This window comes from Lactuca saligna, chromosome 2 (assembly GCF_052625555.1).
Source record: "Lactuca saligna cultivar CGN05327 chromosome 2, ASM5262555v1, whole genome shotgun sequence".
NCBI lineage: Eukaryota > Viridiplantae > Streptophyta > Magnoliopsida > Asterales > Asteraceae > Lactuca > Lactuca saligna.
Window position 1 is genome coordinate 180,138,747 of NC_136418.1, and position 17,257 is coordinate 180,156,003.

The 17,257-nt window shown below is 39.7% G+C and overlaps 1 protein-coding gene across 6 annotated transcripts; it reads right to left on the bottom strand.

Moving 5' to 3' along the window:
- Window positions 1-3,569: 3,569 nt before the first annotated feature.
- On the bottom strand, window positions 3,570-7,260 carry LOC145028364 (inactive receptor-like serine/threonine-protein kinase At2g40270). Of its 6 annotated transcripts, none has more exons than XM_078977041.1 (10): window positions 7,055-7,260; window positions 6,936-6,954; window positions 6,473-6,735; window positions 6,146-6,284; window positions 5,939-6,010; window positions 5,717-5,860; window positions 5,143-5,630; window positions 4,868-5,058; window positions 4,657-4,789; window positions 3,570-4,571 (listed from the first exon to the last, which is right to left on the bottom strand). In XM_078977041.1, exons 3-10 carry the CDS (start codon window positions 6,576-6,578, stop codon window positions 4,009-4,011), a joined length of 1,836 nt encoding a protein of 611 aa, XP_078833167.1. In that variant the 5' UTR covers window positions 6,579-6,735; window positions 6,936-6,954; window positions 7,055-7,260; the 3' UTR covers window positions 3,570-4,008. The 6 variants fall into 6 exon arrangements, with proteins under 6 accessions (XP_078833167.1, XP_078833170.1, XP_078833165.1 ...); XM_078977044.1 differs by having other exon boundaries at window positions 6,473-6,738; XM_078977039.1 differs by lacking the exon at window positions 6,936-6,954.
- Window positions 7,261-17,257: the final 9,997 nt, after the last annotated feature.

Genomic DNA, 17,257 nt, shown 5'->3' on the forward strand with positions numbered 1-17,257 from the left:
CACATTTATGATTTTGATTTCTGGGATTCTCTGATATGAAACTATTTTGAAAACATTTTGTAATAAGTAATGGTTTTTGAATGCTTGAAATTTTTTTAATTTTTTATGAATTTCATGGATGTTACATATCCTTTTTATTGGGCAATTTCCCCAAGAAGCTGCAAAATCCATGACTTCGAACACGGATGAGAATTTGTTCAATGAGATTTTACACCATTTAAAAATTCAACCCCAAGCCTCTTGCGTCATCTTGCAGCTAACCAACAGAGGATCTTCAGATTCTGAAATTCTCCCACATAGAGGACATAATTTGGATTAGAAAATAATACCCCTATACATGAGATTGCTTGCCACCGGTAGTCTCCCTTGTATAACTCTTCAAACAAAACATCTAACCTTTATGGGAATTTATTTTAAGTTACAAATCATTATGATGTTTGGTGTGACCAAACTGGAATCAATCATTCTTCTTAAGGTACCCATCGTATACATGCTATTAAGATTGAATCGAAAACCCACCATTGATGTTGCCATATCTATAGTCATGATGATAGAGCATAGGTCTGATAATTCTTGAAGAGCCTCTATATTCTAAAAGTGTGTTTTCCATCTCCATGTGAAAGTAGAATTGGAGAACCTTTCACTAACAAATCAACTTTTAACAGATTCCACATTATATAAACGGGGAAAACAATTTTGTAGAGTGAAATTTTCATATCATTTATCTTTTCAAAACGAAATATTAATATTAGAACATGGGATTAAAGAGAAGATAATATTTTGATCAACCTGAAGTTGTTCTAAGCATCGTGTGGCTTTCGAAATGTTGCACCATACTCCTGGTATTGTTTTCTTTGTAATGTAACCAACTGGTTTCCGTCTCAAATTATGTATACTAACAATGTTGTCTTTCCATAAATTCCCAATATCAACCTTTAACCTCCACCACCATTTGGCGAGTAAGGCTAGTTTTGAGCTTTTAGAAAACGAACCCTGATTCCTCCGTTTTTCTTTGCTGAAATTATCCTTGACCATGATACCCAATGAATTTTTGCTTTTAAATCATCATCTCTCCATATAAATGTTTGCCTCGATTTTTTTAATTCTTCAATGGTACCGTTCGGGGCTTTGAACAGCGAGAAGTATTAGGTTGGCGACTATTAAGAACGAATTTTACTAAAGTAAGTCTACCACCGAATAACAATGTCTTTGCTTTCCAATCCGATAGTCTAGCTAAAAAACATTCAACACTCGCCCCCGGTGCTTTTTTAGGGTCATATTATCACGTACAGTAACCCCAAGGTAAGTGAAAGGAAAGGTTCCAAAAATCTTGATATATGCAAGTTTACTTTAAGACCAAAGCACATTTGGAATTTCCATTTCTCTACCGTGTCGTTTTGATTTTATTTCAGAAAATGAGATACAATATATTTTTCTTGAAGCATGAAGTGCATGCCTTCCATTGCACCTTCTTAATTTTATGTTTAGTTATATTTTTATAATTTTTTTCAAGAGTAAATTACATGAATGGTCCCTATGGTTTGGGGTAATTTGTGCGTTTGATCCCTAACTTATTTTTTAACTCGGAAGGTCCCTACTGATTGTTTTTATTACGTGTTTGGTCCCTATTGTTTGTTTTTGTTACGTGCTTGGTCCCTGTCATACCTAAAAAGACTATTATTTAAATAGGAAAAAAATGATGCGGTACGTAAGGTAAGGTGAGAAGGGTGAGATTAGGGGTGTGTTTATTTAAATAAATTAAAAAATAAAGAAAAATAGACTTTTTATGTAAGACAGGGACCAAACGCGTAACAAAAACAAACACTAGGGACCTTCCGAGTTAAAAAAATAAGTTAGGGACCAAACGCGCAAATTACCCTAAACCATAGGGACCATTCGTGTAATTTACTCTTTTTTCAACTTATAAAATTACAACATTTTAAATTAAGTTAAAATAACAAAAAGTTAAAAATAAGTACTTTTATTTAACTTAAAATATATATATATATATATATATATATATATATATATATATATATATATATATATATATATATATATATATATATATATATATAAAATAAAGAAAAAGAAGAAAAGGTAAAATACTACCATTTTATTAGGTCGGAGAAGGTACCGAAGAAAACTGAAAGGTTCAATATTATCATACATTTTAACCCGTCAATATTATCGTACCTTTTAACCCGTCAATCATATTTTCAATGGTTGATTAATGATTAAAAGTTAGTTTCATCAAGTTAAATAATTCACCGACGGTTGTATTAGAACTTGAGAATTTTAATCTAAGAGGCAAAATCTCTCCTAGTTAGAGTGGTCTCACATTGGCTTCACCCAATGTCTTAAACCCGATTTGAATCGGCCGGTTGAACCGGTTGGATCGGAAACCGGGGAAGAGAGTGGTTCAAGTATTACCGGTTTTACGTCGATTTCTGAACTGGATTGAAACGGTCTTAGAAAAACTCAGTTTAACTGGTCAAAATAAACCGGTTGAACCGAATAAAAACATATGAAAAAAACTATTTGCGTAATAAATATTGGTGATTTTTGTTAAATCTATATAGTTTTCTCTAAATAAAAACATATAGTAAATGTTATAAAGTTTTTTGATGTGTTTTTTTCATTTAAAACGATATTTTAATTTCCATTTTCTTTTTGACATAGATGCATTAATATAAAACACTAAAACATATTGTTATGTGTTATTTTAATGTAAAACACTAAAAACCAATCACCAGTTCAACTAAAAAGTCGGTTTTTTAAAAATTGGTTTTACCCGACTAGTATAAGAAATCATTGATGCAATAATCGTCTTTGTTTTAATCAATAACAGATCAATTATTAAAAAAAGTCATAAAGTAGATAAAATTAGATAAACTCAATCCAACCCGATACGTTTGCAATATATTCTAAAATAAATAGATAATTATCCAAACTCGTTTTGATTGATAACTTAAGCATTTCCATTGTTTATTGTGTGACCAAAATCAAGAAATGAAAATTACATCGTAATGCTTTTTAATGATAAAAATATCAAATAAATAACGACAACCACAACCCATTGAAAAACAAAAGAAGACAGACTTTTTCCCCTATTGAGTTGTGACACATCACATAAATATACAAGATAATAAATAGACATGCGACTTGTTCGTCGCAAAAGTCTTCAAAAATATTGTGCTTTCCGCTGGATTTTACGTGGTAGCCAAAATACGACCATACAACCCACGGGCCGGCCGCCGATTACCACACCTTTAAAAATAAGAAAACGACTACCACTAATCACAATATAATACTAATAATAATAATTTTCAACTTCATAATTTTTGAACTTATCAATATCTTTAAAATTATTATGTTTGGTAAACGTCTTACGCAACTACCACGTTCTATAATAAAAAAACTAGCTTCACAAAAATAATGCTATGCATCTATTGCTTACAGAAAATTATGTATGTTAGAAAATTAATTACCAACAGGAATTCTATGAAATTTCGCACACAGAAATAAAAACAAGCATTGGTGAACATGTTAACAGTGGTACAAGGAAATTGAAAGAAGGTAGAATATACCTGAGTCTTAAAGAATGAAATTACTGTAGGAGATGCTCCTTTTTTTTTCTCCTAAACTCACACACATCAAACTCTCCCAACAACAGCCTCTTTCTTCTATCTATGTACATCTACCATATATAGAGATTTATATATGTATATGTTCTTAGTTCATTCGGTTTACAAAACAAAAAACAAGTACATGCTTAGGCCTCATTTATTACACAAGACATGACTCAACTGCAGAGTGTGTACTTCATTGACCAAGGACCAAGTAACAGTGATGCCAATGAAACAAAACTGTAATTTCTTATCTCACCAAAAAAGGTAGGATGAGACACAATGTCAATGACTCAATGATGTCTCACCCAAAAAAGGTGGGACAAAACACCTATCCAGTTCTATCATGTCCTGTGTAACAAATACAGCCTTACTGTCTTTACGTGGCTTCAGTCGACAGTATCTCAAGTTCGGCCCACCAAAGAGGGGAAATTTTCGGTGTTGCTCCGTCTTGTGCTATTCTCGTTATCTCTTTTAGTCTAGAAGTAACTTCTCTCATTTCCGGCCTCCTTTTAAGGTCGGAATCAACACAAGATCTTATCACTTTACCAAATGCTTCAAGTTGATCCGCGTCAAAGGAATCCAAAGTCGGATCTGCCAATTCCGTCATCGGATTTTCCCCTCTTAAAAAGTCTAAGGCCCAGTCATCGATCGTGTCACCTCCGGCATAAGGAATTCTACCCGTAGTCATCTCGAACAATATAATTCCAAAGCTGTAAACATTACTTTCCGGAGTTGGTTCTGTGTTTGCCATTGATGAATCATTGCATAGACCGAAATCGGATATTTTAGCTGCGTAGTCTTCGGTTAAGTTTACAGATGATGAGTTTAGGTTTTTGTGGGCGACAGGTGGCGTTAATTGGTGCATATAATCAAGGCAATACGCCATTCCCATTGCGATTCTCATCCTCATTCCCCAATCTAAATGCTCCGCTTCTTGTACTGAAAATGTCAAAACTTGTGTGTAAGTTCATGGGATAAATTCATAAATACAATAAATAACAACCTAATTTTTTTCTCCACTCACTATGTAAATGTTCAAAGAGTGTTCCATTGGGTGCGTATTCGAATGCGACCATTCTGGTGAAAGGTGTGTCTTCTTCACAATAACCAAGAAGGTTGACAAAATTCTTGTGGTTCACCTTCGATAGCATGTCAATCTGAGATTATTTATGCAAAAAAAGATTAGAAGCTAAGAAATTAATGATCGACAAAAAAAAAAATTGTACAAAAATTACCCTCTTTCTGAACTGGCTTTCGAGGTGTTTTGACCAGTCTTTAACGGAAGGTGGAGCAACAGAAGCAACAGCGATTTCAACCCCACTGGATAATGTTCCTTTGTATATAGTCCCAGTTGAAGTTGATCCGATTACATTGCTGAAATCTTCACAAGCTGCTTCAAGCTCGGATCTTTTTAGCTTTGGTACACCTGGTTTTGTTAAGTTGTTTAGGCAAGTTTAGTAAAATACATGTGATTAAGGTCGATATGAGAAGAGAAATTTTGGGATTTTACCAGTGACGAATGCTTTCTGCAATTGCCCACTTAGTCCTGTGGCCCAGGGCCTCACGGTGGCTACTTTATTACCTCGCCATAACATTAGAGCCACGATGCCGATAAAAGCAGAGCCTCCGATAGCAGCAGATATTATTATTATGGAACGACTGTTCGAGTGTGAATTTTTTCTTCGGGAAGTTGGAGAAGGGAGGGAAGGTGGAATCCCGGAGCTTGTGGAAGGGGCGGGAGAAAGGGTTTGATTTGGTACGGTTGAGGGCGCAGGAGAAGGAGACGACGATGGTGACGTCACTGGTGATGGCAAAGGGGATGGGAATGGAGATGGAGATGGTGATGGTGGTGGCGATGACAGAAATGGAAATCGAAAAGGTGGAAGTGGCTGTGCCGGAACAGGTATATTTTCGTCTTGTAGCAGTTTCCGGTGGGATTTAACTTCTTGTTGAAGATCAGGAGAATTGTCATCGAGAAGCTTGTTGTTGTCTAGTAATCTACAGTTGTTTGAGAAAGAGTTGATTGAGGATGATGGAAATGAGTTGGAATCATGAATAATAAGGTAAACGTTGATTCGGCTTACATAATCGTTGGTGATTTACTGTTCCCAAGATCAGATGGAAGTGTTACAGAGAAATTATTGTACCGAAGATCCATCACCAATAACTCTTTCATTTTTTTGATCTTTTCAGGAATGGTACCATAGAATGAGTTATTACGGAGAATTCTGCATAAATGAAGATTTTCAGAAACTTATTCATGAAAACATTAATTAAGTGGAAGGGATGTTTAATTTTGTTCATACATGGACTTTAGGCGAGATAGATTTCCAAGATCAGGAGCAAGTGTTCCTCGAAGACGAAGATTTATAAGGTTCCTGTTAATATAATTAAATAAAGTTCAAAAAATAATCTGAATCCTTCAGAAGCTATATCATAACCATAAAGACATTTCTGCAACGATGCAGATATTGGAAAATTGGAACACGTTTAAATATAGACGAACGACTTACAAAGAGATAACATGTCCGTTGAAGCAGCCTACACCAAACCAGGAACATGGATTCGTCACCCCAAGATCATCATTCCAATTTGTCAAAGCCCCAGATGGATCATTTATCACTCTATCTCTAAATCTAAGTAAAGAAAAACCTGCAATCAGAAAAGTAAACATAGATATGATCAGCTTGTGTTAAAAATATGAACAGGAATTGAAAATTAAAGTATAATTTGAACGAACTAGTATCCTTTTGATGAGGCTAGAAAAGTGGGAATGCTAGCAGTTTGTTTCAATTTAAGCCAAATTATGAACCACAATGATCGTAGCTAGATTGTAATACCTTCATCATTGAGAGAGAAGCAGGAATTCAAATTCTGAAACTGTAAACAGATGATTAACGTCAAAGTCAGCAATCGATGCCTCTCTAATCTAAAATGCTCCATCATGTATTTACAAACACGAAGGTGAAACCCTTCGATTCTTCACGGCCGCGAAATCAACGTGGATTAATCAAGAAATCAACAACAATACAACAACCATAGACGAGAAGCGATTCACGAAACCTCCGATCCACCAACTGAGTTGACTCGGAATAATACAGCGCTGCTGGAGCAAATGGAAAATCACTCAAATAAATCAAAAAACCAAACCTCGGAATTGTGCAATCGATTTGAAATAAATACAGAGGAGGTAGAAGATAAACTTAGAAAAATCAAATCAAATCAAATTACAGTTGTTCGTGAACTAATATGGACCGAATCAGCCCATAAAAATAAATAAAAGTCGGAAAACGCGTTAAGTACCACAACTACAACTGCAAGTCTGCAAGCGCACACAATCACCCATAATATACTTCAGAAATACTTTTTTGACTTCAAAAACAAGCTAATTTAGAAACCAGAAGCTTGAAACACATACTTACCGATTCGATGAATGTATTTACAGAAATATCGTTCGATGAATATGCTGTTTCTCTCTCTAGACTTACACAGAGCGTGGATTTAAAATCAATCTGGATGTGTCATGTGTGGTGATTGACCAAGAGTAGAATAGAAGTTAACGACGAAGTCATTGATGGGGTCATGGAAAATGAAACTTTGGATTTAATGTAGACATCGTAATCATCTTCGATATTCATAATAGTAAATGAAGGGTGTTTTGGCGGGTGGAGATTAGGGAAAGTGCTAGGAAGGTGACACAGGGCAGCTGAATTTATTGGAATTTATTATTAGTGTGGGCAAGAACATTTCTCTTCAAGCGCTACAATTTTGATTTTTTTTTAATAGATTAAGGCTTAATGATGTATGCTTGGAAGTTTCAAGCGGGTATTTTATGGTTTTTAGACGACTTGGATGTTTTATGGAAAATCTTTAGAAATATCATAATATTTTGAAAAATTTTATGTTTTAGTTTTATTTTTTTTATTATTTATTTTTTTTAACAAAAAAAACCAAGACACTAGATAAATTGAACAATTCAGCCTTTTTCTTCCGATGACCCTCAAAAAACAGGTAACCCTTATTTATGTGGCCTTAAATAGCGTATGTGGAATCATAATCATACTGATCTCTCGTTTCACCCTTACTCACTCTCCCTCCCCCTCCCTTAAAACTACATTTCTCATTTCACCCTTCTTAGTAAATTAGGGGTTTTTACCCTTATTGAAGACGTAAACACACGTGACATCTTGGATGAGATCCATTATTTGGATACCATTGATGTGGAGTTGGATGAGTATTTTAAAAGGAAACTGATTTCTCGATGCAAAGATGAATTTCTCAATATTCTTTGTTGAAAAAAAAGATGATGCAAATGATGGCACAGAACCCACACGTGAAATGGAACCTCAACACAAATAAAAACTCGACAAAGACTATCTAGAAGGCAATGAAGATGATTTCGAGTATTTCACCCACAACCCAAAGGCCGAAATGGAACTTAATAAAACCAGTGCTTGCTTAAAGGTATGAATCCCCATATGAACTAAAATTGTGTTTAACCAACTATTCCATTAGTAAGTGTTATCAAATTTGTTTCAAAAAATGTGATAGTGTTAGACTAGTAGCAGTATGTGGTGGTAATCAGGAGAAGTGCCCATTCATGGTTAGTGCTTCTTAGATGAGTACTAAAAGGTCATTCCAAGTAAAAAAGATTGTAGACCTACATACATATGTTAGGAATTTTAACAATTCAAAGCTTATGAATCCTACCTGGTTTGACAATTTGTGAATGAGTTGATCAAGAAACCTAACTTGAAATGCAAAGAGATGCAAGTTAAAATACAAAGTAAATTTCATTGCCAAATATCATGGTTAAAATGCTATAGATCAAGGATGAGGGCATTGCCATTAATTAACGGTAAACTGAGTGACCATTATGCAAGAGTTTGGGATTATAAACATAAATTGATGAGAGTCAATCCAAACAGTACATTTAGGATTTATGTTAATGTAAACCCTGGTAAAGCTATAACATTTCATAGGATCTACATTTGCTTTAATGCAATCATAGAAGGGTGGAAAAGGGGATGTCATAGGGTAATAGGATTGGATGGTTCTTTTTTTTAAGGGACAATACAAGGGTGGGATGTTAACTGCAATAGGTATGGATGCAAACAATCAGGTGTATCATGTATCTTGGGCAATCATTGAAGTAGAGAACAATAATAATTGTAAATGGTTCCTAGAATTGGTTAACGGTGATCTCAGATTGTGGGGCGGAAGGGGTATGTATGTAATCAGTGATCAACACAAGGTAAAGTGCAATACTTTGTTTACTTGGTAATTAACTACAATAGATTTTTATTACTTGATAATTAACTTTTCATGAGTTAGGGTCTTCTTAAAGCTTGTAAGGATATTCTACCCTATGTTAACCACAAGCAATGTGTCATGCCTATTTATGCCAATTTTAGAAAAGTTTATAGTGGTGTGGAGTATAAAAACATGTTTTGAACAACTGCAAAATCTACAACATAAAGGGGTTTCAATTTTAACATGGAAAACATCAAGGAAATTAGTTATACTACTTATGATCATCTCATGACTAGGAAACCATCTTCATGGTGTAGGGCTTATTTCTTTACCACTGTAACAGCCCGAAATCTCGAAGTATTATTATTACACATTTTGGGGTGTTTTAAAGGGGGGACTCGGCGAGTTGGAGCTTGACTCGCCGAGTAGGAGCACGGATTTGGTCGCGGGTTCGCGACTGGACTCGACGAGTCCAGATATAGACTCGGCGAGTCGACGCTGTTCAGCGGAAACCCTAGCCGTTCCGTATTGGGTCGTATATAAGGGTTATTATGTCGTCATTTCACGTCTTTGGATCGATTGAGTAGAACCCCAGGCGGCTGTGGCGGCTAGGGCAAGCTTGAAGGCCATTGGTGACCTTGAAGGAATTGTTGTGTAAGGAGGAGAAGGGTTTTAGCTAAAGGAACTGCAGGGAGTTCGAGTTCTGAAGTTTGGGGACATGGAAGGTACATCATTCAGGTAATAACTCGGATTACACTCTCCTGTGATTGATGTGTATATAGATTTAGGGTTTATGGAACCCATTTGGAGTCTAGATGGATTGTTGTGTTGTTATTCAACGTTTATAACCTTGTATTAGGACCCTTAGAGGTCCAGAAGGACCCATGTTTGTATATTCGGGAAAATACGTATCTCAGGAAGCAGTTCGATCGACTGCATGGCGTGGACTCGCCGAGTCGGATGAGCAGACTCGGCGAGTAGCTTGGAGATTCACTGGGACTCACCGAGTTTGTACTTCAGACTCGGCGAGTAGAGTCGGGGTGGCCCCGCGATTCTTCCACGAGGACCTCGTCGAGTCAAGAGGGATACTCGACGAGTAGGAAGGGAACATTCAGGAATTTGTGAGGATGACTAGACTCGCCGAGTCGCCAGGGTACTCGCCGAGTCCAGTCGAGATGGCCGTTGACCAGAGTTGACCGGTGTGATTTCTTAGGGTCAGTTAACGTGGAAGATAGAAGTATTAATAAAGAGATATATGATGTTACAGGGAGCTTGTAGCTCGGAGGATCAAGTGCAAGGGATTTCAGGAGTTGTTATCTTCCAGTATCCGCGAGGTGAGTTTTCTCACTATACTTCACCCGAAAGGGTTTGACTGTGAGACCGGAAGGTCGTATATGATATATGTTATTTATGCTATAACTAGAAAGGTAGATGCTATGCATATTATGTATGTTTATACGGGCCGGAAGGCGATACGTTATGTGACAGGAAGGTCAGGTGTGATATGCGATATATGTGCTTAAAGTATTAGAGTAAATGTATTATGTGTTGTGCATGTTTCGGGCCGGAAGGCAGGTTGATATATGATATATGTGATTTATGTGTTAGAGTAAATGTATTATGTGTTATATATGTTTATGGGCCGGAAGGCAATTACCTTATGGGCCGGAAGGCAATTATCTTATGGGCTGGAAGGCAAATATACTATGGGCCGGAAGGCAACACGTTATGGGCCGGAAGGCGATTATCTCATGGGCCGGAAGGCATTGTGCAGTGGACCGGAAGGTCAGGGCCTGGAAAGGCGTATGTGCGTAAGGTGTATATTGGGGAACTCACTAAGCTTCGTGCTTACAGTGTTTATGTTATGTTGTTTCAGGTTTTCTCAGTAACGCGGAATGGCAACAGTTCGATTGTACACACCGAAGAAAGAGTTGTATTTTGGAGGATCCTGGTTTTCTATTCAAATGAAAATGGAACGATGTTTTGTAATTCAAATATGAACAAGATTTTATACAAGTGTTTTAATATTAAATTGATTATTTAAATGAAAATTTTGTCTTGAAAATCACGGTGTTACAATTGGTATCAGAGCCTTGGTTTGAGGGATTCGGACGCGCCTACGGGTAAATCTGGACTCAAACTGAGGAAGTAAGAAAAAGTTTTCCAAATAAATGGTTTTCTAAAAGTGAATAAGAGTTCAAAGAGAAAGCAAGAAAGAGCAGTGTGTAGAATCAGCCAGAGCCAAACGGTGATTTCCCAAAATACCCTTACTTTTGTGTTATGAAATATTTATTATGCACTTTATGAGATATTATTGCATGCTAGAGACAGGCTAGGTATTTCATATCTTAGGACTAGGGTGGCCTGATTTGTGATGCCTTAGTCTAGGGTTTGTTGTTATATGTGCGTTATGCTTTTGTGTGTATGTGATGAGTGAGGGTATCTAGTTAGAACGCACGAGGGGTAGAGCTACAGAGTACAGTAGTACTTCCGAGGATGAGCCGAGAAGGTGGAGCTATCACAGATAGGGAGTCCTATGTATGCTTCGATGCTCGAATGCTGCTTGCTTCGTGCTTTGTGGAGTTCTCGATGATGGGAGTCAGCTACTAAGTGAGTATGACGATACTCAGGAGGTAGATGGCTGGCATCATTAAGAACTCTTCAGCAGCTGATAGCAAAGAAGTGGGGGGGACGGCGGAAGGGACTAAGGAGTAAACCTAGCCAGATGAGTGCGCTGGTAGAGTAGAGGATTTCGCTGGAGAGCGAGCACGCGCGATGGGATTGGTGAAAGAGTAGGTTGATCAGCTACTTAGGAACTCTGGGATGGTCCGTGTAGAAAGTATGGGTAGATGTGGCAGGTAGTATGGGCCCGTACTACTGAAAGCAGAGGACCCATACTTGATACAGGGAGCATTCTGAAGGTCCTAAGGAACGGAACGAGGAGTGATGTTATGGTTCGAGTACCATACATCGGAGCAGATTACGGAGTGATGTTATGGTCCGGGCACCATACATCGGAACAGATTGAGTTAGATGTTGTGGTCCGAGTGCTATACATTGGAGCAGATTGAGGAGTGATGCTATGGTTCAGGTACCATACACCGAAGCAAATTGAGAAGGGATGTCATGGGATGAGTACCATGGTTCGTAGTGGATGATGCTGGTGACTATCTTGTTATCCGGTTATGATCGATGAGGTAGAGATCGGATGCTATGGGTTTTAGGCCAGTAGATCATGATTGAGGATGGAGAGGCGTTCCTTGAGGGGAAAGGCGAGTACCTATCAGAGTATTGTGGTAGGGAGTTAAAAGGAGAGGAAATTTCGGTCTGAGTCGAGAAATCAGTCGATAGAGGAGAGGTCACCTTCTAGGTGGGTAGTGCCATTTATGTTCGTGTGCAAGACACGAGAGGTCTGGTGTTTCAGTTTTGGATTGGAGTACACCCTGCAGGTAGTTATCGATAATGACTTCCCTCAGAGCATCAGGTAGCGGGTGTGCCGCGAGGCAGTGATTTACCGTGAGCAGACAGTCAGTTGGGACTGAGGTAGTCGAGAACCACACCACACCTAATTGAGAATAATAGGTTGTGTTATAGTGGTAGCCGTGAAGAGTTCAGTCGAGTTTTGCAGTGCAGAGAGTTTTCGTCTATGTTGTGAGAGAGTCCCTGTCCTTGGGACAAATCCGGCGTTGGATAGGGGTTGATGAGTTGAGGTGAGAGGAACGATGATTTTGCGGTGCAGTCTATGAGCCAGAGATGTTATCGAGCAGTGCACGTGCTTAGTATTAGATTGGTATGGGATTTGGAACGATTAGAGACAGCCGTGATGACAAGTTCTTGGAGAGTTAACCAGAGGTTCAGAGTATAGAGGGTTGATTGACTTCATAAGGGGAGGGACTATCGGGCGTTGCATAGCACTTTCCTGGAGCAGGTACGATTTCGCTGGTGAAAGATAGTAGTGGGTTGATTGTATGCTAATCAGTGATGGTTCAGACCCTAAGTGGGGGAGAACCGGGTGCAGTACGTAGAAAACAAAGAATCGTCAAGAGTAGTTATAAGTGGAGTATAGAGATATGCAGTAAGAAACCATGAGACCAGAGGTGTCGATGATCAAGTAAAGGGGTCAGAGTGAGTTAATGCGGGAAGTACTTGAAGAGGAGAACGAACGTATTCATGACAGGTGATTGGTGTTGTTGCAAGAAGATAGAGAATGACTGGGCAGCCAACTTCCGGAGTCGGTATGCGTATCTTTGTTTGGATTGTGAGTGTCGGGAAAAAGGGATCTGGAGAATTATCAGCGTATTTCGTACGTCAGCGTTATCTCGCATTTCAATCGAGAAATTAGAGGCACCAAGGTTGTAAGGCGGGGAAAATATAGATTTAATTATGGGGTTCAGGAGGAATGTACTTTGTGTCTACATGATGTTTGGGCCAGGAGATCAGTGGTGGTGGTAGTATTCTGGGATATTCTGGTATGATATCCTTATTTTGGAGTTATTCGGGAATCCTGAATTGAGTCGACGTGTGGCATATCAAGTATCCGTGGATTTAGTGGGAGTCTTCGAGTATGGGCATTCAGGAAGATTATTTGAGAGGGTGGAATTTCTCAAGATGGGCGTTTGTTATGTTGATTGTCTCCATAATTTGTGGTGGATATTCTAGTCACAGTACTCACTAATCAGAAGTTGTTGTGATACTGCATGGAGTCGCAGTCCTCACTAGATGGCAAGAGAAATTCTTTCGAGCAGTGTACGAGGTGGAAGAGTTTTGAGTCTGGGTAGCCTTGGTATTGAGTCTTTGGGGCTTGGACGTTGAGTCGGGGGCGAGACGGAGGTCTCCGTCTCTGTCGGGAGATGCAGGGAGGTACGCAAGGATTATGCGCAGCAGGAACCAGAGATTTGAGTCGGGACGACCCTCGGTTGGATTATATTTTCTCGCATGAAGAAAAGAGAATTTTGTGACTTGCGTGTCACTGGGTCAGGATAGTGGTCACGGGGAGAAAGTTAGTGGGATATTTGGATCATGATATGGGTGACCGTCGGGGGCTCAGATATGGAGCCAAAAGTTGATCTGGTACTCAGTCTTGAAGAGGAATGTGGGAAATGAGCTTATCATGATGACATGTGAGGACACTTTAGAGGGAGTAAACGATCCAGACGCTCGAAGATATGCTTCGGGCATGTGCACCAGATTGTGGAGGAAGCCGCGGTATGTATTGGTCCTTGGTTGAGTTATCCCGTACCAACAGCCATCATTAGTGCATTAGTATGCCGCCCTTTGAGCTGTTGCATGGAAGGTGATGTCGGAACCTCGTTCGTTGAGGAAAGGTAATGCATGGACCCGAGAGTCCTTGCGAGCAGATCCAGTGCATGTGTGATACAGGGAGTAGTGGCAAGGTTGTCAAGCGGATTTCACTAAGTGAGGGAAGGGAAAGGTATGTTGGGGCTAATGCAGCCAGGGTAGGTGTCTGCAAGAAGAGAACTCGTGAGAGTTGCTCTGAGAGTGAGAATGGGTCTCGCAGTCGTTCTGAAATGGATAGAGTGGGCTTTGGGTCAGGGATCCGGTGATTCATGGTTTCCTAACCCTTGTGGGTCGAGTGATCGTTGAGATTTGGAGCAGAGTACACCTTGGGTAATTCCCGGTTACCGAGAGTGATGAGCAGTTCAGAGATCGTGCTTTAGTCGTCAGAGCAGATTCAGCAGGTTAAACAGGGGTTAGGGATCGTCTTGAGTTGACAGGAAGGTTATGCAGACAGACGTCGTTGCGAGCATGTGTTTTAGGTCGGCGATTTCGTACTTCTGATGGTCTCTCTTTGGATAGGGGTGATTTGATCCAGGAAGAGGGGCAAGTTGGGGCCCCGATATGTTGGGCCTTTTCGTGAAGGTGCGAAGGTAGGAAGGGTGGCCTACCGTTTGGAGATGCCAACGGAGTTGGGATGGATCCATGACACTTTTTATGTGTCGGAATTGGAAAGGTGTAGAGCCGATGAGTCAGCAGTGGTTCCACTAGAGAACAATTAGGTGGATGCGAGCATGTATTACGCTGGGAGACCAGTGGCCGTCAGGGATCGGAAGATCAAGGTTCTGAGGAACAAGGAGGTACCTCTGGTATTGGTTCAGTGACAGCCTCGGAAGAGATCGGTAGTGACTAGGGAAGTCGGAACGTGAGATGCGGGAGCAGCATCCGGCACTATTTTCAGAGTGAGACTTCGAGGGCGAAGTCTGTTTCTAGTGGGGGAGAATTGTAACAGCCCGAAATCTCGAAGTATTATTATTACACATTTTGGGGTGTTTTAAAGGGGGGACTCGGCGAGTTGGAGCTTGACTCGCCGAGTAGGAGCACGGATTTGGTCGCGGGTTCGCGACTGGACTCGACGAGTCCAGATATAGACTCGGCGAGTCGACGCTGTTCAGCGGAAACCCTAGCCGTTCCGTATTGGGTCGTATATAAGGGTTATTATGTCGTCATTTCACGTCTTTGGATCGATTGAGTAGAACCCCAGGCGGCTGTGGCGGCTAGGGCAAGCTTGAAGGCCATTGGTGACCTTGAAGGAATTGTTGTGTAAGGAGGAGAAGGGTTTTAGCTAAAGGAACTGCAGGGAGTTCGAGTTCTGAAGTTTGGGGATATGGAAGGTACATCATTCAGGTAATAACTCGGATTACACTCTCCTGTGATTGATGTGTATATAGATTTAGGGTTTATGGAACCCATTTGGAGTCTAGATGGATTGTTGTGTTGTTATTCAACGTTTATAACCTTGTATTAGGACCCTTAGAGGTCCAGAAGGACCCATGTTTGTATATTCGGGAAAATACGTATCTCAGGAAGCAGTTCGATCGACTGCATGGCGTGGACTCGCCGAGTCGGATGAGCAGACTCGGCGAGTAGCTTGGAGATTCACTGGGACTCACCGAGTTTGTACTTCAGACTCGGCGAGTAGAGTCGGGGTGGCCCCGCGATTCTTCCACGAGGACCTCGTCGAGTCAAGAGGGATACTCGACGAGTAGGAAGGGAACATTCAGGAATTTGTGAGGACGACTAGACTCGCCGAGTCGCCAGGGTACTCGCCGAGTCCAGTCGAGATGGTCGTTGACCAGAGTTGACCGGTGTGATTTCTTAGGGTCAGTTAACGTGGAAGATAGAAGTATTAATAAAGAGATATATGATGTTACAGGGAGCTTGTAGCTCGGAGGATCAAGTGCAAGGGATTTCAGGAGTTGTTATCTTCCAGTGTCCGCGAGGTGAGTTTTCTCACTATACTTCACCCGGAAGGGTTTGACTGTGAGACCGGAAGGTCGTATATGATATATGTTATTTATGCTATAACTAGAAAGGTAGATGCTATGCATATTATGTATGTTTATACGGGCCGGAAGGCGATACGTTATGTGACAGGAAGGTCAGGTGTGATATGCGATATATGTGCTTAAAGTATTAGAGTAAATGTATTATGTGCTGTGCATGTTTCGGGCCGGAAGGCAGGTTGATATATGATATATGTGATTTATGTGTTAGAGTAAATGTATTATGTGTTATATATGTTTATGGGCCGGAAGGCAATTACCTTATGGGCCGGAAGGCAATTATCTTATGGGCCAGAAGGCAAATATACTATGGGCCGGAAGGCAACACGTTATGGGCCGGAAGGCGATTATCTCATGGGCCGGAAGGCATTGTGCAGTGGACCGGAAGGTCAGGGCCTGGAAAGGCGTATGTGCGTAAGGTGTATATTGGGGAACTCACTAAGCTTCGTGCTTACAGTGTTTATGTTATGTTGTTTCAGGTTTTCTTAGTAACGCAGAATGGCAACGGTTCGATTGTACACACCGAAGAAAGAGTTGTATTTTGGAGGATCCTGGTTTTCTATTCAAATGAAAATGGAACGATGTTTTGTAATTCAAATATGAACAAGATTTTATACAAGTGTTTTAATATTAAATTGATTATTTAAATGAAAATTTTGTCTTGAAAATCACGGTGTTACAACCACTTTGGCTTGTGAGGTTGTAGAGAATTTCATTGTTGAGTGTTTTAGTGGAATCATCCTAAATCCAAGAAAGAAACCTCTACTCACCATGCTTGAAGAGATTAGGCTTTACATGATGGAAAGGTTTTACAATCTAAAACTAGAGGCTAAAAAATGAGGTGGTGAAGTTTGTTCTTCATCAATAAAAAATGGATGAATTTGGTAAGGGTATTAAGTAAGTTTTTCTTTGTGGTTTGTTTGTAGTTCCATGTTTATATTTTCTTCTTATATATTATTTTATGTATTTGTAGGAGCTAGTTTGTAGTTCCAAGTGGCTTCCATGCATATGAAGAAAGAAATGTGTTTCAAAGTTATGGGGTGACTTGAAGGGCTAATCATGTACTTATAG